The sequence below is a fragment of the Oncorhynchus gorbuscha genome, linkage group LG02 (assembly GCF_021184085.1).
Source record: "Oncorhynchus gorbuscha isolate QuinsamMale2020 ecotype Even-year linkage group LG02, OgorEven_v1.0, whole genome shotgun sequence".
In the NCBI taxonomy this organism is placed as follows: domain Eukaryota; kingdom Metazoa; phylum Chordata; class Actinopteri; order Salmoniformes; family Salmonidae; genus Oncorhynchus; species Oncorhynchus gorbuscha.
This window is the reverse complement of record NC_060174.1, coordinates 71150714-71175526: the sequence shown is the minus strand read 5'-3', so window position 1 is coordinate 71175526 and position 24813 is coordinate 71150714. Positions and strand designations below refer to the sequence as shown.

The 24813-nt window shown below is 44.8% G+C and overlaps 1 protein-coding gene across 13 annotated transcripts in view; it reads right to left on the bottom strand.

Annotated features, from left to right (window-relative positions):
• LOC124008625 (RNA-binding protein Musashi homolog 2-like) overlaps positions 1-24813 on the bottom strand; it is a 343271-nt gene that overhangs the window by 5241 nt on the left and 313217 nt on the right. For 6 of the 13 annotated variants that reach the window (XM_046320058.1, XM_046320069.1, XM_046320047.1 and 3 more), the window contains exons 11-13: positions 22832-22948; positions 7526-7705; positions 1164-1318 (exon numbers count right to left, since the gene is read on the bottom strand). In XM_046320058.1, coding sequence (XP_046176014.1) covers positions 1164-1318; positions 7526-7705; positions 22832-22948 — 452 coding nt within the window. The remainder of the gene's footprint in view (positions 1-1163; positions 1319-7525; positions 7706-22831; positions 22949-24813) is intronic. The other 7 variants (XM_046320098.1, XM_046320122.1, XM_046320114.1 and 4 more) reach the window with 3 other exon arrangements.

The window sequence follows — 24813 nt, the reverse complement described above, 5'->3', positions numbered from 1 at the left end:
GTTCAGACAGGGAAAATATGTAAATCTCCCCAACAACAGCTTGATCCCATGTGAAATAGGGATCCAAATGAATTCAGAAGCCTGTCCATCTGTATCTGGGTCAGATAGACTATGGATGCAAACTGCAAAGGTTAAAACAAAAGAAATAGAAAACAATGGGCGCAAGCATGCTATTTTAAAAGACAAGGAGATAACATGGTCTCCTGCCCATTTCTACCGCTGTAATCCCATCTAAGTATTTTTATAGAATTTTCTGCAATTAATCTTGTTCAATGGGCCTATGCTTCTTACTGTATGCGGTTTCATGATTACTGGTTTGTTCTGTCCTCAAGAGTCCTGACGTTTTCTGAGAGGCAGCTCATTTCCAGAGAATTCATCTGATTCTAAAACCCCCAAAACTACACTGAACAAAAATATAAACGCATCATGTCAAGTATTGGTCTCATGTTTCATGAGCTGAAATAAAAGATCCTGTTCCATATGCACAAAAAGTTAATTTAGCTAAAATAAATCCACACATTTTTACATTCCTGTTAGTGAGCGTTTCTCCTTTGCCAAGATAATCCATCCACCTGACAGGTGTGGCATTTCAAGAAGCTGATTAAACAGCAGAATCATTACACAGGTGCACCTTGTGCTGGGGACAATAAAAGGCCACTCTAAAATGTGCAGTTCTGTCACACAACACAATGCCACAGATGTCTCAAGTTTTGCGGGAGCGTGCAATTGGCATGCTGACTGCAGGAATGTACAACAGAGCTGTTGCCAGAGAATTGAATGTTAATTTCTCTACCATAAAGTAATTTTCGAGAATTTGGCATTACGTCCAGCCGTCCTCACAACCGCAGAACACATATAACCATGCCAGCCCAGGACCTCCACATGAAATGTCATTCAGTAGAATCTTGGAAATTGTTGCATGTTGCGTTTATATTTTTGTTCAGTATACTTCTGACATTCTGATTCACCTGGAGTGTAGTTAGTGGTGAAAACAGTCACAGGTAGAGAGGGAGTTGAGCAGTGAAACTATAATGGGGCGGTTTGCATTGCCTACTGCTCTGCTTTCTTGTAACACTAACACATATATGTATAAGGACAGCAGTCTAATGGGCTAGCTAGACAGACAGGACGGTCAGTGAACAGAGAAGGCGTACTGTACTCACTGCCATGCTGTGGCCGAAGCCGGAGCCAGGCTGGGGGCTAGCAGCACTGATGTAGTTGCCCACATTAGAGTCCTGGCCTCCAGGGCCGTACAGTTCGGCTACAGGCCCAGGGCTGTTGGCACCAGGGAAACCTCCAGGCCGAGGTGGGTTTCCCCCTGCACAGAGAGCACAGCAGAGGCGCAACAGTTCAGTTACACCATGGTGCACCATAGATGAGAACATACATGCAGCTAGCTCATTCTAATTCATTCTAGTTTATTCTTCCACAATATATACATTCAAACCTAAGAATACATTACTGGATTCATATGTTTGGCAAAAGGTATATTAATCAATACTATAATTAAACAGAGCACACACATTAGTGAGTAATTGGAAATGCCATTTGAGGCCTGTTTGCATGTTCATCGCATACATTTGGTTGGGGATTGATAAAAGATATGTTGCAGGCTTCAGGAGGCAAGAGCAATGAAATAGATGAATCCAGAGTGATATTCTTGAGATTTCTACATGCTAGGTATACTATACAGTGATAACACTCAACCATGCACAATAGAAACCATAAGCAGACCACCAGAGATACTTGGACCATGCCAGTAATGTTGCAGCTTAAAAGGTTAAGTAATGTAAGTGGTGGACAAGAGTTCATTTTAATGAAGTTATTTTGAATATAATTGCCAAGAGGTACCCTATAGTTAAGAGGGCAGCTCAGTTGCTTTGGATTCTATACTCAGGCAGGTATGAAACCAGTTTATGTTTTTTTGATTTGCCTATACATCTAACCTGATTGGACAAAACATTCCAACGTAAACTCAGCAAAAAAAGAAACGTCCCTTTTTCAGGACCCTGTCTTTCAAAGATAATTAGTAAAAATCCAAATAACTTCACAGATCTTCATTGTAAAGGGTTTAAACACTGTTTCCCATGCTTGTTCAATGAACCATAAAGAATGAATGAACATGCACCTGTGGAACGGTCGTTAAGACACTAACAGCTTACAGACTGTAGGCAATTAAGGTCACAGTTATGAAAACTTAGGACACTATAGCAGCCTTTCTACTGACTCTGAAAAACACCAAAATAAAGATTCCCAGGGTCCCTGCTCATCTGCGTGACCGTGCCTTAGGCATGCTGCAAGGAGGCATGAGGACTGCAGATGTGGCCAGGGCAATAAATTACAATGTCCATACTGAGAGATGCCTAAGACAGTGCTACAGGGAGACAGGACGGACAGCTGATTGACCTCGCAGTGGCAGACCTCGTGTAACAACACCTTCACAGGATCGGTACATCTGAACATCACACCTGCGGAACAGGTACAGGACGGCAACAACAACTGCCCGAGTTACACCAGGAACGCACAATCCCTCCATCAGTGCTCAGACTGTCCGCAATAGGCTGAGAGAGACTGGACTGAGGCCTGTTGTAAGGCAGATCCTCACCAGACATCACCTGCAACAACGTTGCCTATGGGCACAAACCCACCATTGTTGGTCCAGACAGGACTGGCAAAAAGTGTTCTTCACTGACACGGTTTTGAGAGTCGCGGTTTTGTCTCACATGGGGTGATGGTCGGATTTGCATTTATCGTTGAAGGAATGAGCGTTACACCGAGGCCTGAGCGGGATCAATTTGGAGGTGGAGCGTCCGTCATGGTCTATGGCGGTGTGTCACAGCATCATCGGATTGAGCTTGTCACTGCAGACAATCTCAACGCTGTGCTTTACAGGGAAGACATCCTCCTCCCTTATGTGGTACCCTTCCTGCAGGCTCATCCTGACATGACCCTCCAGCATGACAATGCCACCAGCCATACTGCTCGTTCTGTGCATGATTTCCTGCAAGACCATTTCCTGGCCAGCGAAGAGCCCAGATTTCAATCCCATTGAGCACGTCTGGGACCTGTTGGATCAGAGGGTGAGGGCTAGGGCCATTCCCCCCAGAAATGTCCAGTAACTTGGAGGTGCATTGGTGGAAGCGTGGGGTAACATCTCACAGCAAGAACTGGCAAATCTGGTGCAGTCAATGAGGATGCACAGCAGTACTTAATGCAGCTGGTGGCCACACCAGATACTGACTGTTACTATTACTTTTGATTTTGACCCTTTGTTCAGGGACACATTATTCCATTTATGTTAGTCACATGTCTGTGGAACTTGTTCAGTTTATGTCTCAGTTGTTGAATCTTGTTATGTTCATACATATATTTACACATGTTAAGTTTGAAAATAAACGCAGTTGAGAGTGAGAGGACGTTTATTTTATTTGCTGAGTTTATATATAGCCACTTTTTATTGAACTGAATATTGACTATCTACAGTATACATCTATTCCATGGTCATTTGGCCTGGCCATTTTCTGATTTCAGTGAACTGCAGAAAGAGTTCTGATTATGTTTGACAAAAAATCCTACTCCAGCAAGAAAGCAATGGACACAAGTGTTCTACAGACAGAGGAGATATAAACCCTGGGAAATATGCAAACATAAAAGCTTTCCCTGAGTTCATCCACATGTACACAATGTGGAGATGTAAACGAACCGCTCTGTGTGACCTCCGACCTATGCCCTGTGGCTAGGAGCGAGTCAGACTAATAAAAAGGCCTTTTTGAAAACCCAGACACCCAGCGATGGCCAATATAAAACTAAGCCAGAGGGGGAGAGAAGGCACAGATGTCTTAAAACCCTATAACAGCTACACCACTTCAATATCCTCTGCTGTCAGATTCACATAACCCTCCATCTCACCCCTATTGAGAAACAAACCATGAAAATAAATGCACAAATTCAATTAGGAATGGAGGGGGAAAACCTCTACAGAGCTCTGAGGCTCTGGACTGTGGCATATCTCCTTCACGAGCTGTGGTGCTTGTATACAAATGGACAGTTGCTCTTTTACAGTAGCCATGTGTTTGACGTTTCTATTATAAATATATACACAACGCTAGATTTGAGCTCATGAGGCTAATGGAATCGGTACTGTACAGTGATTCCTTGCATAACACTTCAAAACAAGCTTAAGATGCTATTGAACATGCAAAACACGCACACACCCTTATCAGATGCTATAGTCCTTCAGAAGTTGTGACACATCACTTTCCAAACTTTGTTGTGTTAATTCATCTATACTAACTCTGAGCAGCACAAAACCCCTCCCACAGTGGGTTTCTTCCTAAATGTAAAATGAGAACCTGTCCCAGAGCAGAGGGATCTAATGAGGGTGACACTGCTGCTTAACTGCAGGCCCTTTCCCATGGCTTGTCTCACTTCTCTTATCTGTACAGAACAGCCCCTAATAGGCTTGCTTATTAAGCAATTACTGCTATTTTCAGTTTAAACGGTAATCCTAATTTCTTATAATTGGGGGATTCTATTGAACTGCGCACAGCATCCCCTCTTCATATGAAACAGGATTCATGCTTTTCCTTAAACCCCGGGGCTACACAGGCTCAGCCATTAAGTTTAACAGCAAAACATGAGTTACACTTATTGGGGCTGACTGGTGGCTTAGCGGTGCCCATGCTAATTTAATGAGCCAGCCTTTGATTACACAGCATCTTTTAAGACACAGGTGACTCATCTGACACGCACCAACTCCACTCGCTAGGTTATTATTCATGTCACTTTGTACCTCGCTGCTGCTGTGACAAAATGTTTGTTTGGATAGGGGAGCAAGGTGCTGACACAAATGGAGCTCTATTCCTTCCCGTTTTCTTGTTTTACAGCAACAATAGCATTCACTCCGATAAGGAAGGTTCAACAAACAGGCAAACCAGGTGAGGCTTGAAGATGTGCCTCGGTGTCTGTGTGAGACTGGGGTGAGTAGATATGAATAAACATGCTCAAGTATCTGAGCAACAACAACGCAGTGGGTCGACATGACAGTGTTGTTTTAAGTCTTGGACAACACACAACTGGGTTTTGTTGTAATCTGGACTTAATAGCTGAAGCAGTTTGCACATTCCATATCTCACCAACGCACACAAGGTCCAACCGAAATGTGGATCCACTTTTAACCCAACCCCTCCGAAAGACACACATACTGTACATACACATACAGGTTTTGGAGAGGTACAGGGGGCCGCCACACTGAGCACCTAGGGCACAGCGACAAGCAATGGCATCTAGGATTTGATACCAGCAACCCTCCAGTTGCCAGCTCACTTCCGACAGATTTTTCCCGTCGGACCCAAACTGGCGACCCTTCAGTTACTGGCTCGCCTCTCTAACCGTTAGGCTACCTGCCACGCTGTAGAGGCAATTTAGGTGGTTTACAATTAACATTTGGAGGAGGTTTACAATTAACATTTGGAGGAGGTTTACAATTAACATTTGCCATGAAAGCATTTCTATTCAAACTGGCGGTGGCAATTTCCTCGTGGCTGTGAGCCTGTCTCAGTGGAGAACTAGAGCTCAGCTTCCCCACCTGTACCCATTGGGCATAATTAGAAACCAGAAGGAGCCTTTACTATCTGAGGAGGGCCACAAAACACTTCTACCTCTACAGCCAAGCGCAGACAAAATAAAATAATCGACACACTATACAATCCCCACATCAAAAGCTGTGCTTTTCAGCACTTTGGCTTTGCATGTTGACCTATATGCACAATGCTGTAGTTGTCTTTGCGAAGCTGTTTGTTCTCCCCCTCTTCTGTACAGCTGTGTGTAATCAGAGCCCATTCATCACCACTCTGTGGATAAATGCAGGAAGTGGTTGCGGGCCTGCAGTCCTGCCATCCCCTGTGAAGCCCTAGGACAGACATCCATCCCAATGAGTCAGGCAGGCAAATCTCCACCCAGACTGGGCCAGCCTCCAAACCAGGAGATCTGTGTAATCTTCGCTGTTAAGCATGAGGCCTAAAGATGTCCTTTCCTGTCCACTGCCAAAGCCAATGAGGCAGGACTAGTGAGGAGTACAGGGACGGACTGCAGGGGGCCTCAACACCTGCCGCTGCCTGCTGGTCACCACTCCTTCACTGGTACAATGGAGTAGGACTCTACAGAGCAGTGACAGCACCATCATTCTGTCTGGATGGGTCGTCATCATCATCAGACATCATTACTGTCTCTATTCTACATGGCCACTTCATCTGAACACAAGGATAGGAGCTGGTCGGGAAGAGCAACATACCAGTAACCAAATTCACTTTATGCAGTCTAGCATACTTTCAGGAATATCATGTATTTCATTGTGAATAACATTGTTTGAGGATTTCAGCTGTGCAAAGAGGGGCTCCTAGCACTATCTACCGTGGAGCAGGTCAACATCCCCAAATCACATCTGCAGTTCTCTGCCTGACATCCCCTGTTCAGAAACAAACACTTCTCACAACATTTTCCTCTCAACATTGTTTTTCTCAACACTTACTGCTCAAAATATGAGATGAAATTGACCGAAATGACATCTCTTGTTAGTTTTATCAGGAACAAACCTATGACCAAACAAATAGCTGACCCTGCAAGTTTAGAATGAGGGTAATCAATTGAAATGAAATTGTCATAGCTACGTATTATCTGTAGAGGAAATGGGATAGAAACACAATTGCTTTCCATTGAGTTATAAGACGCAAAACATACAGTTTTCACTATGTTTAGGATACAACCTTGGGGAAAGACAAACAATTATAAACGCTTCTGCCAAACCCAAACACTATCATACTGAAACATACCACTGTTTTAGTGTAATGGTTAAATGATGCATATGACTGTACTAGGATGTAATGTTACTATAATGTATACACAAATCATGCCTACTGATTGATTGCCTAGTTGTTCACAGAACGATAATGGAGGTGATCATGCTTTCACCACAGGTCCTCTCATTTTCCTTTACTCAATCATTCACAATATGCTCTAACTGACTAACTCTTTCAGTCAGTCAGTCAGTCAGTCAGTCAGTCAGTCAGTCAGTCAGTCAGTCAGTCAGTCAGTCAGTCAGTCAGTCAGTCAGTCAGTCAGTCAGTCAGTCAGTCTCTCTCATTCAAACGATCCAAAAGGTTCAAATGTTCATGTGGATGGAGACATGACAAGTAAATGTTAGCTTTCTCACAGAGGACCGTCCTCTGCCTCCTCTGCTCTGTTACATGCATATAGAGGGAAACATACATGTCCTCCCCTAGGTGCAAGCAGGGGCATGGAATAAACCTCACAAATAAACAGAAAAAGGTACATTGAAAATCAAAAAGGAGGATAAAACATGCAATGCATTGCTGGCAAAACGTTCATCCTTTTCACCTTTATTTTTTCCATTATAGACAAAGAAAACGTAGACATAAAAAAAGCATAGATCATCTGTATGGAGGAAACATCATGAATCAAACTGAACAGTCCAGAAGGTGAATGGGAGAGATGTGCACATACAAACCTGGGCTCTTAAACTGATCCGGGCTGTGCAGGTGCTGGAGGGGGGAGTTGCAGGCGGAGGTGGCATGCTCACTGTGCAGCATCTGAGCCGCCTGGGGCCCCAGGGAGCCATAGTCCGCAAAGGAGCAGGGCGCCCCCCTCTGGTCACTGGGCGCAGAGTAAAACCCGTAATCGGGAAAGCCTGAGAGGTACAGTATAGGGTGGGGAAGGGGAGGGGAAGGGACTCCATCATTGTGGAAAACGTTTGGTTTCATTGTTTCACAGTAGTCAATGTTGTCCAGACTCTTTAGCATGGCATGGTTGGTGTGTGACATTATGACGGGTTCATTTAGCTGAGATACATGGCGTCCTCTCCCTGCTCTCTCTCCCCAGCAGAACCTGCTGCCAGTCTGTGTCTGAGGTATAGGAGTCTGTCAGCACCAGACTAGTGCATCATCCCTCTAGGGAACCCAACACATTTCAATGGTTGACTGTCTAAGATAACAGGATGATTGACTGGCTATTAACAATCATAAGACAAACAGTGAAGTAGCAGGAATGGCTGTCTCTGAAGCCTAGACGTGAATCAGTCTAACCTGATTCCCTCACATTGTCCTGCAATTGACAGAGAGGGGTGATATTGGAGAATTATTACAAATGCAAGTCAATAGAGCTTTATTTGATGACCATAATGCTTACTGGATATACCTGAAGGAAACTCTCATCATGATGACTACAATGCTTACTGGATATACCTGAAGGAAACTCTCATCATGATGACTATAATGCTTACTGGATATACCTGAAGGAAACTCTCACCATGATGACTATAATGCTTACTGGATATACCTGAAGGAAACTCTCACCATGATGACTATAATGCTTACTGGATATACCTGAAGGAAACTCTCACCATGATGACTATAATGCTTACTGGATATACCTGAAGGAAACTCTCATCATGATGACTATAATGCTTACTGGATATACCTGAAGGAAACTCTCATCATGATGACTATAATGCTTACTGGATATACCTGAAGGAAACTCTCACCATGATGACTATAATGCTTACTGGATATACCTGAAGGAAACTCTCATCATGATGACTATAATGCTTACTGGATATACCTGAAGGAAACTCTCATCATGATGACTACAATGCTTACTGGATATACCTGAAGGAAACTCTCATCATGATGACTATAATGCTTACTGGATATACCTGAAGGAAACTCTCACCATGATGACTATAATGCTTACTGGATATACCTGAAGGAAACTCTCATCATTCAACGGGAGGAAAATGTCGAATGCTCACAAATCAATAATTAATTTCAAGCCTCTGGTTTTGAACCACTACAACTGCAGATTGAGGTCTATGCATGTGCCATTTTCTCCTGGTTTGATAACAAAGAGACACCTTCATGTGTATTGACCATAAATCGAAGGAAAGACTCCAAAACACTCCACAATTAAGCTTGGGCTATTCCAACGTACCCTTCTTTCAACACAGATGGAGGATTATCAACGCTTCAGAAATCGTCATTCAGCAACACGACATGCTGACGTTTATTGCTTGTCCTCTTAATCTGAGACAAACTGCTCATATAAAGAGAGCCATTAAAGGCACATGTTGCATCGTGCACCTCTTCAATATGGGGAGTTAATCCACTCAAGAAAAAAACTGAGATTGGCGTCAGCGGCTCTTTTCCCGGCGGGTCGCCCCGCCGTGTGTTTGTTTATTTGGGTCTCCAGCTGAAGAGGCGATCAAAGCCGTGTCACACCTAGACCTCCATTATGAGCTTGTTAGCAGCTGCCAAATGAAATCCAAACACAGGCGTGCTCCTCAACCGGCGCTTTAGGGCCCCCCTCGTTTCACCGAGCGCTACGTGGGCTCCATGCCCACTCCTCAAATTATGGGCCCCTAAAATGGCAGGCTTCCCACATTGCTTCCCACTTCCAGTCATGTAAACAGTGACACATGGAAGACAGCTCCATAAGACAATAATCCCCTTTACATCTCTCTTAAGCAGCTGCCATGGAAAATCGATCGGTCTTTATCAATGAGGAAAACTCCGATTTAGGGCGACATTAATGGGACAATGAAGGAAATTATGTGTAAACGGGTCGATGCAGGAACGCAAGAAGAATGTCTGAATGAATGATAAAAACCTACTTTCACCTAAATCTTTCTAGCCTGAGACAAGTCTTCCTAAACAAGTCTAGAAATGAGAGAATGTTAAGTACCTGCTGACTCCAGTGGTCTGACAGAGCTTTCTCCTCTCAGTGTGATACAGACAGGATATGAAAGGACATGAGACCAAGAGACAGGTGCTGAGTCACTGCCCTCAACCCACAGTCCTCAGTCTGTCTCTGTATCTCAGTCCTGGAGGCTGATGTCTGTCTGTCTGTGCCTTTATCTTACACATGGTCGTTCAGCATTCTGCACGTGTACCACCGTCATTAAACCCAGCTGCATCTTCTCTGTACCCTACGCCGTCACCATGCCACTAACCACAGAGCCTGTCCTCCCAGGCAGGGGCGGTCACTCACACACAGCAATGACCTGGATGACACTACCTCTGCAGTACGGCGATGAGGACTCAGTGAGGATGGGCCAGGTTGAATTATGGACGAGGGCATTTCAGAGGGTCACTGCTTTTTTTCTCTAAAGAATGTACTCTCTTGGAGAAGAGGGATAAGGGAGCAAATTTCCTGAGCGTTCCACCTCCTTATCTTCACCCCCGCCCCCCAAATCCCTCCTTTCTTCTGCCTGTGCTATGGAAAGCTGCCTTCAGGCAACATTCACGGAAATATGCATTCAGCCAGCTTTAATCGTAAGGAGACCAAGAAGAGAGAAACTAGGGACACTTGCGTTTAATCTGTTTGTGACATCCACGCTAATAGGTGGCCGTCCTTGAGTTTCCGAGGTGCTATTTCCATGCTCACCTCTAATTAGACAAGCTTCCTCTGCTTCCTCTCCTCTTCCTAATTAGATCTTTAACAACAAACAAGCAGCAACCTTTAAAAAGGCCTTGCCACAATCTCCCCCGTTAGTTAAACGTCTGAGAGGCGCTGGGCTAAGGGAGGGGAGAGGTGAGGGAAGCCATGCCAACCGTGCTACATCCTCATGGTACTGGCTGTCAGGCCCCCGACAATGGCAGCTTCCTGTTACAATCTGCATAGATCCGCCAATTCTACGATAGCAGGAACGACAGGACACAAAGACGACATCAACACACACAACAAATACACATGGCGGCTTTGTTTGCGCTGACACGGACAATTAGCCCTCAGCTGCCGGCAAGGTCTTATCTAATAAAGAGAGGCAAAATTACTTTTATTGTTCAGGTAGATTGCTTCTAATGATAGTGCCATCTGTGGGACAGCATATGAATAAAATGAGTCTGAAAATGCTTCCTTCTATGGATCAAAGCCCGAAAATCACGCATCTGGGAGAGGCCGAATAGCTTGATTATCTTCCCCAACTAATTTGATTTTCAGAGCATACACATGTTTTAAGCAACTTTCACTTGGGCGAAGGTGCCGAACAGAATGAGAGTGAAGAAAAGTCTCTGAGCACCAAAGAAATAATGGCTTTCCTGAGATCCATCTAAACAGACATATGTTCTTTATCAAGCTGTTAGAGATACACTAGCACATTGATGTTGGGGCATGGAGGGGGCTTGTATATGTGTGTATGCATACAATGTGTGTAGTTTAGGTGAATCCCAGTGGTGCTTTAGAATACAGCTCGTTATAAACTGCTCTACTGTATTTTTACATTACAGGAACATCTGGCCCTATCAACACAACTACCACAAATGAATAATAATAAACCAACATGCAGTATCATATGACACAATGACTTTTCCTTGGAATACAAGACACTACTCTCTGAGCTCTGTCACGTGCAAGGAGCATCCACATGATTACCTATAAACTTCCTCTGTTTTTGCCTGTCGATAATAAATGCATTGTGGCTATCAGCACTCACCAGGGCAGAACATAACACATAACATTCTGATTGAGGACAGAAACGGTGCCATAAAACAATGCTTTGCAGACAGCCGCAGCACCGTGTGTCCTGTCGTTCCTTCTGCAATAACAGTCCGTGACTATTCAACTGAGCAGGACACTGTGTGCAGTGTAAGATGTCTTCCCTTGCTCTTTCATGGTCAAGTTTAGGTGGATGCACTACCACACTATACTGAGGGGATTTAACTAGGCATGCAGTCTGTGGAAGGGACACACACACAGATCATCTCTGTAGTGTGATGGGGCAGTAGGCTGTAGTAGGTCCCCACACCTGCATCACTGATCTGTTATGAGCCTGAGACAATCCCATTATTAATATTCACACCATCTAACCGGAACAATGGCCCCTTCTTTGGACTTGATTCCCCCCTTTCTGGTCTAATTGGATGTAATTACTCATCTACAAAACAAATGAGCAGGTTGAGGTTGCCTTGGAGACCAGATCAGGAGGCCCAGCAGTGCGAATCATTCGCCGAGCTCCATTTATACTGATAATTATCCCCCCTCTAATTTTCTCTCTCTCTCTCTCTCCCTCTCCCTCCCTCTCCCTCTCTCTCTCTCCCTCTCCCTCTCCCTCTCTCCCTCTGCCCACTGGCCAGAGGCTGCTGGGGATGGGGGTGGTCATCTCTCATCGGCCAGCTAAGAGCTCCACAGTTCAATGCTGGAGAGGCTGCTTCTCTCATAGCTTACTGCCATCACGAAGATGGCTTTCCTCAAGTGGATAAATGCTCCTCTCTCATTTCCACTTTGCCAGATGACTGCCTCTAAGGAAGGATTGCAAACCACTGCCTTGAAAGTATTGCTACTCTGCTCCTTTCTATGAAAAAACAGACAAAGAACCCTATCATGTTCGTGCTAAAATACAGGGCATATTCCTCTCCACTTTACCACTTTAGAGAGAGGACAAGGTGTTTAAGAGTGCACCAGTGTTCTCTAACAAAAGTCTGTGTTTATCCCGACACTGTAGCTTCAATTTCCCAAAATACACACAGACATACTCACACAAATATTAATACACAAACACCCAGGCACGCACAGACTGTCACAGGCACACGCACACACACTCACATGCACACACACACTCACATGCACACAGACCATCACAGGCACACGCACACACACTCACAGGCACACACACACACAAACACCTAGAGCGACATTTGCTCCCAATCATCCCTCTCTCCCATAGCCCCCTCTCAAGTCCCTGGTGGCCATCCGCACACGTCACTCTGCGGAGGATGTCAATAAACCTGTCATACGGCTTCCCAAATTAGCTTTGAATTTCACAGCGACTGTAATTAGCTACTCCATTTCCACCTATGCCATTTCTCTGTGCTGCCGAGAGTAGCTTTCACTTTCCATTTGAAATAGCATTTTCTGACTGAATGAGTGACTAATTAACAGCACTAGACCCCCTTATCAAAAAGCACCGACATTTCCTAAATAATACATATTTAATGTCTTGTCATTTTGTGCTCAGAAAGGCTTGGCTAATGAAGTTTAACAGATGATATATTTCTGCATTTACTCCCTCATAACCAGGCCTTTATTCTTCTTTTACACTTTCATTCTCTCTCTCTTTCTTCCCTTTTCAATCGTTTTTGAAACACCGAGAGCTTCCAGGGGTGCATCGTCGGAGGGAAAGAAAATGTTTAAAATAACATAAAAGAGAATGTTTTCTGACGGTAAATCACAGGTGCCTAACCAGCCGTGTGACAACGGGATGCGTGACGTAGGCTATTTCCCCTCCTGCAGGTGTGTCAGGAGGGCTATGGAGCACAACAACAGAACACTATGGAACACTAGGACAATTCAGATCCTGTGCTGTCCTTGTAATAACACAACCTACAACCATTTGACAAGAGTTTTGATTATTTGTGTTCATGAGTGACTAATAGTTTATAAGGTAAAGCTATAAGTCTTTAAATGAGTTCATGCAAAATATTTTCTGACTTCCACTAGAAACCAAAGTGAGTGAGGCCATGGCTCCAGCCTGAAGCCCATTGGAGAGGCACAGCATGGACCAAATCCCAGGGCATTCTGTTCTGTGACCCCTGAACATCTGCCAGCCACAGCTGTGTGAGCCACTGCACTGTAGGAAAGGAGCTGGGGAGAGAGGGACAGGAACTCCTCACTCTCCCCACATGTCACATCTTCTCTCTGGGCCCCAGTCAAACCCGGAGTATACCACTGTCACAATGATTGGTTTGGCATGCTCGTACCCAGGACATGTGATGCTCTTCTGGGCTCGTCGCTGAGCTAAGCGGAGCAGCATCTGGGACAAACGGACGGACCTGGGCACCCATGGGGACTGGGGATCCAGATTAATTTAGCCCGGTGAACACAGCCAATCCCAGACTCCTCTGGGGCACTTCCCAGGATCACAGAGCTTGTTGGGAGGAAATGGATAATGATCTCAGATAATGTGGCAAAATGTGCCAAAATATTTCCCTCTCCGAGCAAGCTGTGGGTTCCTCAGTAGAAAACAAACACAGCCAGGGTTCAGTGGAGGAGAATACTGAAATCCACATCGACATGAGAACCTCTTGTTTCTCTTTAAGGCAGAATAGACAGTTTCCTAGGGGATATCAATCACATGGTATAAATGATCAAACCAAACATAGATAGATAACATACCATTTATTACATTTATGTCAATGATGTCATTACAGATTCATGTCAACATGTTGCAGAACGTACAAGTTGTATGTTGAAACACATCCCTTGTTCCAAAAGCAGGGACATTTTAAATACTATTTCACTGTTTAAATCCCTCTGTGGGGATAACATGTTGCACTGCCAAGTGCTGTTTTAAAAGCACAATTATTCGGGCATAGAAATATTACTACCAAAGCATTAAACTGTGCTCTGTGTAGTGGGAAAGGTCACATTAAAGCATGGCCTCAGTGTTCCCCAGGTCTCTGAGGTCACTGGGGCACTGAGGATAAAGACAGAATTGATTGGCCATAGAAAAGGCCCTGAGAGATGTGCTTATTAAAGAAATAATAATGGACTGAACTGAAGCCACGGGACCCTTCAGCACAATGCACTTATTGTGTATCAAGGGACCGTTGGCCAGGAGAACTGGACATGTAAGGAGCCTCTTTAGCTGACGAGACTGATCCGCTCCCACTGAGTTAGCATCTTACTGACATCCACTAACTCACGGGGGAAGGAGGATGGGACAGGGAGAAGGAGAGGGGAAAAGAGGAGGAGAAAGAGGGAAGGGGCGCAGAGGGCGGTGAAGAAAATGAGAGAGAGAGCAAGGCATAGAGAGAGAATTAAAGGCAAAGAGATAGAGTAAGCAAAACATGAAGAAAGAAGAGAAAAGATCAAAAGAACATCCTCTGCCCTCATGAGCTCGGCAGCAGAAATTCCTTGGCGATCGATGCAGGTTTACAGACGTTACAGAGGCCTTGAGAAGAGAATAGGCCATCTCATCTCCAAGACTCTGAAACATCCCACTCATTTCCGCTTCACATAATAAGAGCTCATTCCTCTGGAAGGAGCTGAAAGGGCCTGAATGAGAGACTGAGAGCCGGCAGAAATATCTCTGAGTGTGACAGAGGGGACAGAGGAGGGGACATCAGAGGGGACGGAGGAGGGGAGATCAGAGGGGAGATCAGAGGGGAAGGAGGAGGGGAGATCAGAGGGGACGGAGGAGGGGAGATCAGAGGGGACGGAGTAGGGGAGATCAGAGGGGACGGAGTAGGGGAGATCAGAGGGGACGGAGGAGGGGAGATCAGAGGGGACGGAGGAGGGGAGATCAGAGGGGACGGAGGAGGGGAGATCAGAGGGGAGATCAGAGGGGAAGGAGGAGGGGAGATCAGAGGGGACGGAGGAGGGGAGATCAGAGGGGAGATCAGAGGGGACGGAGGAGGGGAGATCAGAGGGGACGGAGGAGGCGGGTAACAAATGGTCTAAACCCCAGGCTGACATGTCAATCAAGCAGGTCCTCAGGTAGACAGACAGATGTGGAGTCAGATTGAGTGAGGCAGGCACGTTGACCAGTCCAAGAGGGAGAGGACAGACTGGCCTCCAGTGGAGAAGGGCCCTGGGTGAGGTGGCAATGGAACGCAGACCGTGGGGGAAAGAGCAGAAACGCTGTCAATGGTGGCCATTCAAAAAAACTGATCTAACAAAGTGGATATTTATGAATTCCGTCATCATTTATGTGATGTTGTAACAGGCTCACAATGTGGTTACTAAAATCTGATTTGGAAATACAGTTGAAGTCGGAAGTGTACATACACTTAGGTTGGAGTCACTAAAACCTATTTTTCAACCACTCACAAATGTCTTGTTGGCAAGTCGGTTAGGACATCTACTTTGTGCATGACACAAGTAATTTTCCCAACAATTGTTTACAGACAGATTATTTCACTTATAACTCACTGTATCACAATTCCAGTGGGTCAGAAGTTTACATACACTAAAATTCCATAAAATTATGTATTGGCTTTAGTAGCTTCTGATAGGCTAATCGACATAATTTGAGTCAATTGGAGGTGTACCTGAGGATGTATTTCAAGGCCTACCTTCAAACTCAGTGCCTCTTCGCTTGACATCATGGGAAAATCAAAAGAAATCAGCCAAGATATCATAAAAACAATTATAGACCTCCACAAGTCTGGTTCATCCTTGGGAGCAATTTCCAAATGCCTGAAGGTACCACGTTCATCTGTACAAACAATAGTAAGCAAGTATAAACACCATGGGACCACACAGCTGTCATACCACTCAGGAAGGAGACACGTTCTGTATAGATACAAAAGTATCTATATCTACAGTAAAACAAGTCCTTTATCGACATAACCTGAAAGGCCGGTCAGCAAGGAAGAAGCCACTGCTCCAAAACTGCCATAAGAAAGCCGACTACGGTTTGCAACTGCACATGGGGACAAAGATTGTACTTTTTCGAGAAATGTCCTCTGGTCTGAGGAAACAAAAATAGAACTGTGAACTAGCCATAATGACCATCGTTATGTTTGGAGGAAAAAGGGGGAGGCTTGCAAGCCGAAGAACATCATCCCAACCGTGAAGCACGGGGGTGGCAGCATCATGTTGTGGGGGTGCGTTGCTGTAGGAGGGACACTTCACAAAATAGATGGCATCATGAGACAGGAAAATTATGTGGATATATTGAAGCAACATCTTAAAACATCAGTCAGGAAGTTAAAGCTTGGTCGCAAATGGGTCTTCCAAATGGACAATCACCCCAAGCATACTTCCAAAGTTATGGCAAAATGGCTTAAGGACAAAAAAGTCAAGGTATTGGACTTGCCATCACGAAGCCCTGACCTCAATCCTATAGAACATTTGTGGGCAGAACTGAAAAAGCGTGTGCGAGCAAGGAGACCTACAAACCTGACTCAGTTACTCCAGCTCTGTCAGGAGGAATGGGCCAAAATTCACCCAACTTATTGTGGGAAGCTTGTGGAAGGCTACCTGAAACGTTTGACGCAAGTTAAACAATTTAAAGGCAATACTACCAAATACTAATTGAGTGTATGTAAACATCTGACACACTGGGAATGTGATAAAAGAAATAAAAGCTGAAATAAATCATTCTCTCTACTATTATTCTGACATTTCACATTCTTAAAATGAAGTGGTGATCCTAACTTACCAAAGACAGGGAATTGTTACAAGGATTAAATGTCAGGAATTGAAGAAAATAAAAAAAAGATTTTAAATGTAGTTGGCTCAGGTGTATGTAAACTTCCGACTTCAACTGTATTTGTCTGTCTTATAAGCTGGTAGCATATACTGTCAAGGGAAACTAATTTCTACTGTGATCTTGGCTATTATCAACAGTAAAACACTGTGAAAGCATTATACTGCAGCATACTGTAATTGATGGTGCATTGCGGGAAACTGTTGTGGGCGGGGAAGGAATTGCTGTACCGTATTTTTCTTCTTCTCATTAACATATCATTAACATAATTTGAGGCGTGCCTTGTAAGAGGCTATATTTGTTCCAACCGTTAGTGTGAGAGCTGTACCAGTTTAACTCATATAGTACTATAATGTCCCATTAATGAAACATTTACAGGAGACAGATTGGCTGCATGTATTTTGCCCTGTCGTTGCTGCCAGTAAGGAAGCCCTTGTTAAGGCCTCTAGAAGTGCAACTGACCCAAAACACCAAATATGAATTGATATGCTGTCATGTGCAAAACACATTACCTAGCAGCCGACCTACTTGCACCAATCCCATGTAATTACAGTAAAATACTGTGAAACCTCCACCCAACGAATCCCATTCATTCATGACAATTACAGTAGCATTTGTTTTTTTACAGTGCAATAGGTAAATTCTTCAGTATTGCACTGTGTGTCATTACACAGTAATTGCTTTAATGTATTTAGAATACAGTAGGTGTACTGCAATATAAATACAGTAATTTACTTGCCACTTTGCTGCCTGTAAGTTACTGTCAAATTCACGGCAACCCCTTTACAGTGTAGCTAGTCATATGGAAATCGGTGGTGGTAGTTGAAGCCATTTTTAAGTGTAATGGAGTTGATTGGTGAAGATGACATGAGCATATATTGAGGATGACATCTATACAAGTATTATACTATATTGTACCTCAACATAGTGGGAAATACACATACAAACAGGCACATTTTGATGTGTGGAAATTCTGAAATTCTGATTCTGAGTCTCACCATGGATATGCATGGCGTTTCTGTTGTTTTGGTCAAATTTCCTTTATTTCTTTAGCGTATGTAGCTATGCTGCCACTCCCCATTCAAAGGCACATGTAGCTACAGAGTTTGTTCTTAGTCTGCCATCTCTGTAAGGCAGAGTTATGGGGCTGTGGAAATCTGGCTTTGAATACTGTCAGCAAAACTCCAAGGTTGAACGCACACATGAACCTACAAAGTGGTCCAAAGTGATGATGTGATGATGTTGCCTCTAAAAGACAGCCCTTTGATGGGTGATCTCCCTCTGTTGGAGGATCAAAGAGGAGATGTGTGACCTTTATTTAACTAGGCAAGTCAGTTAAGAATAAATTCTTATTTAGAATGACAGCCTACCAGGGAACAGTGGGTTAACTGCCTTGTTCAGAACAACATATTTCTTTACCTTGTCAGCTCGGGGATTCGATCCAGCAACCATTTCGGTTACTGGCCCAACACTCTAACCACTAGGCTACTCGCTGCCCCTAGATCCAGTGATCTCAATGTAATGGGTGATCCCATTGTTAGAGCCCAAAAAGGTCAGGTCAGAGCACACTAGACTTTACTGTGAATTACTGATCAATCAACTTTGTCCATGGGAATGACAGGGCCACAGAGTCCATCAATAACAACTCCTATTGTCTTCTCAGTGAGTATGGTTACATGCACACACCAATACGATTGTTGTGGATCGTCAGATTAATATAATAGTTTGATTAAAACATTGACAAGCTTTGCAAGAAGAGCGATGACTGCGATTATGATCGCCGCTCAAGGTAAGCAGAGTAAGATGTTTATGTGACTATTGCCATACTCAGCCAACTGCCCTAATCCGTTTCCTATCAAGTGATTACAGTGCGTGTTAACATACTCACTGATCAACTCTGCTGATTATATCCCAGAAAACAAACTAACATAGCAATAACTCATCAATGACATGTTATCCATCAGTGTCTGTCAAACAGCTATTCAGAACATACATTTTCACATACGACCTCAGTAATACAGGCTCATCATCTATCATACATCCACAGAAGGACAAACATCGGGAAGGGACACATGGAATAACATTCAGATTCCATTCTTGTCATTCAGGGCTAAGTTGTTATGGCGTGATGGCAAGGCAAGGCAAGGCCAGTCCCAGGGACTGCTTTACCCAGGGAGTAAAGAGCCTCACGGAGGACTTAAAAATACCTTCCATCAGCAGCAGCAGCAGCGCTGTCATGGAGAGGGAGGCCATGTGAGCATGGTGTCGATCTGACCGGTGACATTAAGCCGTGGGCTGTCAGAGCCAGAGAGAGGAGGGTGACAGAACCCAGTGTTGGGGACTGTCTTTCATTTACCCTTGGCTCCCTGCGGAGCAGGCAGGCACACCGGTGAGCAGCCAGCCACGTGGCGAGGGGAAGACAGAGACGAGGGTTTAAGGCTTGCTCGCTCTGTGGGATGATAAGCGTGTGGGTAAATATGAGCGCGGCGGGGAGGTAACGAGATGCACCCGTTCACCCCGGCACGGCGCCACACAACAGAGAGGAGACGAGCGGGAGATTAGCTGAGAGGAAGGTCACATTTAAACACGCTTCGTCTTCCTCGGCGCTCGACCCTGTTTATCTACCGTGTGTGTGTGTGTGTGTGTGTGCGTGTGTGTGCGTGCGTGTGTGCAGTAAACTATGGCGGCTCAAACATCAGAGCTGAGAGAGCCCCCTATGGCTTCTCATTACCTAGACTACAGCAGACCTGTGAGGTCACCATCACTCTACCCCCATACATCATCTACCAGCACTATCAGGCAACACAGAGTTGTCAGGATCTGACAACTGTACAAGATGTGCCCCTGTCTCATCCTCTCCAAGGAATCATCAGCAAATTACATCCCTGTTTAACTCTCAGTGAATGGCGTTGAGCTCCATTGTCTGTCAGATTGTTTGTTTTGAAAACGCAAGATCAAGAGCCCTGATTGGAGAGACAGAACATCTGATTGGCTTCCTCTGTTGCCTGCGCTGAAGTGAATGCAGCTCAAAAGAGAAGAGGAAGACGGGCAGTGTGTGTGTGTGTGTGTGTGTGTGTGTGTGTGTGTGTGTGTGTGTGTGTGTGTGTGTGTGTGTGTGTGTGTGTGTGTGTGTGTGTGTGTGTGTGTGTGTGTGTGTGTGTGTGTGTGTGTGTGTGTGTGTGTGTGTGTGTGTGTGTATTGATGGGTCATATTTCCAAACAGTTTCCATCAGGACATTGAAGCATACATTCACATGATCATACCGCAGGAGCATATACAGTGGGGCAAAAAAAGTATTTAGTCAGCCACCAATCGTGCAAGTTCTTCCACTTAAAAAGATGAGAGAGGCCTGTCATTTTCATCATAGGTACACTTCAACTATGACAGACAAAATGAGAAAAATGAAAAATCCAGAAAAACACATTGTAGAATTTTTTATGAATTAATTTGCAAATTGTGGTGGAAAATAAGTATTTGGTCACCTACAAACCAGCAAGATTTCTGGCTCTCACAGACCTGTAACTTCTTCTTTAAGAGGCTCCTCTGTCCTCCACTCGTTACCTGTATTAAATGGCACCTGTTTGAACTTGTTATATCAGTATGAAAGACACCTGTCCACAACCTCGAACAGTCACACTCCAAACTCCACTATGGCCAAGAGCAAAGAGCTGTCAAAGGACACCAGAAACAAAATTGTAGACCTGCGCCAGGCTGGGAAGACTGAATCTGCAATAGGTAAGCAGCTTAGTTTGAAGAAATCAACTGTGGGAGCAATTATTAGGAAATGGAAGACATACAAGATCACTGATCTGGGGCTCCATGCAAGATCTCACCCCGTGGGGTCAAAATGATCACAAGAATGGTGAGCAAAAAAAAAGACCTAGTGAATGACCTGCAGGGAGCTGGGACCAAAGTAACAAAGCCTACCATCAGTAACACACTACGTCGCTAGGGACTCAAATCCTGCAGTGCCAGACGTGTCCCCCTGCTTAAGCCAGTACATGTCCAGGCCCGTCTGAAGTTTTCTAGAGAGCATTTGGATGATCCAGAAGAAGATTGGGAGAATGTCATATGGTCAGATGAAACCAAAATATAACTTTTTGGTAAAAACCCAACTCGTCGTGTTTGGAGGACAAAGAATGCTGAGTTGCATCCAAAGAACACCATACCTACTGTGAAGCATGGGGGTGAAAACATCATGCTTTGGGGCTGTTTTTCTGCAAAGGGACCAGGATGACTGATCCGTGTAAAGGAAAGAATGAATGGGGCCGTGTATCGTGAGATTTTGAGTGAAAACCTCCTTCCATCAACAAGTGCATTGAAGATGAAACGTGGCTGGGTCTTTCAGCATGACAATGATCCCAAACACACCGCCCAGGCAACGAAGGAGTGGCTTCGTAAGAAGCATTTCAAGGTCTCAACCCCATAGAAAATCTTTGGAGGGAGTTGAAAGTCCGTGTTGCCCAACAACAGCCCCAAAACATCACCGCTCTAGAGGAGATCTGCATGGAGGAATGGGCCAAAATACCAGCAACAGTGTGTGAAAACCTTGTGAAGACTTACAGAAAACGTTTGACCCCTGTTATTGCCAACAAAGGGTATATAACAAAGTATTGAGATAAACTTTTGTTATTGACCAAATACTTATTTTCCACCATAATTTGCAAAAAAATAAATAAAAAATGTGATTTTCTGGATTTGTTTTTCTCATTATGTATGTCATAGTTATGTTTGTCTGTCATCTGTCATGTTGAAAATTACAGGCCTCATCTTTTAAGTGTGAGTACTTGCACTATTGGTGGCTGACTAAATACTTTTTTGCCCCACTGTATATATATATATATATATATATATATATACACATACATACAGTGCGTTCAGAGAGTATGGAATGTGGAATAAGTCAAGGGGTATGAATACATTCTGAAGGCACTTGACATATTATAGTACTATGGTAGGTACAGTAGCACTTGGAGAGAGACGACCTGAGTCTGATTAAGAAAGCCAGTCTTCCCTAGAGCTTGGATGCTGCTTGTCAATTTCCGACACCTAGGTTGTTATTCACTGCTATTGATTTGCTTTAGTGTTATTGAGGAGGACAGAGCCAGATATGTTAATGAAGCTGACTGGCGAATCAATGACGAGTGAGAAACAGGGAGAAACTTGCAAGTCTGGTGCTTCAGATTATTGGTACAAGTCGCTCTGCACACACATGTGTACAGTGTTAGCTAATCAATCAGTGCTGTGTGTGTTTATAGTGAGTGGATGTCTCCAGGTTCTTTGGTTGGAGAAGCAGTGTTAGTCACTGAGGGCTAAAGCAGACCTATCGCAGCACATTGCCAACGAAGAATAACACAAGTCAAAATGTGTTCGAAATCGATCGAGCTACTTTATGTGCTTGACACCCAATTATTTTGGTGAGTCATTCTTAGACAGTTTTAGGATTGGATAATAAAATGTCTGCCTGGGCCCTTCATTTAAGTATTTAGGGCTCCAGTGTGTGTGGACTACATTATACATGTTTCTATGAGTGTGCTAAGGAGAAGCAGAGCAGCGAGAGAAGCTGGAGGGAGCAGGAGCCACACAGAACACGGACAGAGCAGAGTTTACCTGGCCCTGCGTTCTGTGGGTACGCCATGTAGCCGCCTCTTCCACGGGCCCCCCTACCTGAGCCACGCGCCGCCGCCACCGCCGCCGCCACCGGTCCGTACGCCGTCGCCGGGAAGCCTGTGGGTACACAGAGGACAAACGTCACTCACTATCATCCCAGACCTAGCTAGTAGGACCCAGAGGCCGCTCCACTGGAGATCACCGCAGTGTTCTAGTGTGCTATCAACACGCTTTGGGATCTGACTTACACAGCCCTCCTATTTACACCCAGAGAGAGGGAGAGAGAGACAGAGAGAGAGGGAGAGAGAGACAGAGAGAGAGGGAGAGAGAGACAGAGAGAGAGAGAGAGAGACAGAGAGAGAGAGAGAGAGAGAGACAGAGAGAGAGACAGAGAGAGAGACAGAGAGAGACAGAGAGAGAGGGAGAGAGAGACAGAGAGAGAGGGAGAGAGAGACAGAGAGAGAGAGAGACAGAGAGAGAGGGAGAGAGAGACAGAGAGAGAGAGAGAGAGAGACAGAGAGAGAGGGAGAGAGAGACAGAGAGAGAGAGGAGAGAGAGACAGAGAGAGAGAGAGAGACAGAGAGAGAGGGAGACAGAGAGAGAGAGAGAGAGAGAGAGGGAGAGAGAGACAGAGAGAGAGACAGAGAGAGAGAGACAGAGAGAGAGAGAGAGACAGAGAGAGAGGGAGACAGAGAGAGAGAGAGAGAGAGAGAGGGAGAGAGAGACAGAGAGAGAGACAGAGAGAGAGAGAGAGAGAGAGAGAGAGAGAGAGGGAGAGAGAGACAGAGAGAGAGACAGAGAGAGAGAGAGAGAGAGAGAGAGAGAGAGAGACAGAGAGAGAGGGAGAGAGAGACAGAGAGAGAGAGAGAGAGAGGGGGAGATACATTTGTGAACATGAATGCATAGGCAGGCACACATAGATATACGCGCATGTATGTGCACACACACACACACACACACACACACACACACACACACACACACACACACACACACACACACACACACACACACACACACACACACACACACACACACACACACACACACACACACACACACACACACACACACACACACACACACACACACACATATATGCAATCACTGAGAGGTTTGGGTAGGCGGGAGGTCCTCTCCTCCACGCTGAGCCTTCACTCACCCAATTATCAGTGTGGGGGGGGGGGGGGGGAGTGGCACAATCATTTACTCAAATTAAATACTTAGGACGCCTTGAAACGCTCACTATCGTTTTGATCGTACTCAGTTTTTCATGCCTCTTAATTGAGTTAGCAGCAGCTAATGGGCACTGCTTGGTGGAGGCTCTCTGTGCCATACTGCCATATTTCCATTTAGCGTGGGGACTCTCTTGGCTGGGGGCAGGGGAGGGGATGTCAACGGCTTTACACTGGGGAGAAACCAGCTTCTTTCGAGCTTTCCAGCGTTGCTCTCTGGGAGATCTGCCACTGTAGTGTGTCCCCTGTATTTTCATCTGGCAGCAGTTACCAGTTGCTATGGACCAGTTTTGGCGATTTGAATGCAAAACTGAATGCATCAAAACTATTTGTTTTCAGGCGCTCAAATTGGAGTTTGACATTTTGTGGAAACTCTTCTCCTCCTTATGGTCATGTTCATATCCACTCAATACTCATTGTAAGAAAATGACAATTTCTCGTTATTCTTAGATTTTCAGAGCCAATCTGTTAATCTCTTCATATGGTGTTCAAATATGCTCTGAACAGTATTTAGCAGAGTAGGACCGCCGGCTCTTTACTCAGTAAAATGGTGCAGTGCTCTAACATTTTAACTAATACCAGGATCATTACAGTGTGCAATTAAAGCAACACATTGAGCCTGTGTGTCTATGCCTCTATTACAGCATCGATGTAATTACAGTGCAGTCTCTCTCTAATGAACACACCCATCCCTGGCTGACAGAAACTCGTCCATGCCCAGGGCCTGACACCAGAGACGGCAGCCCC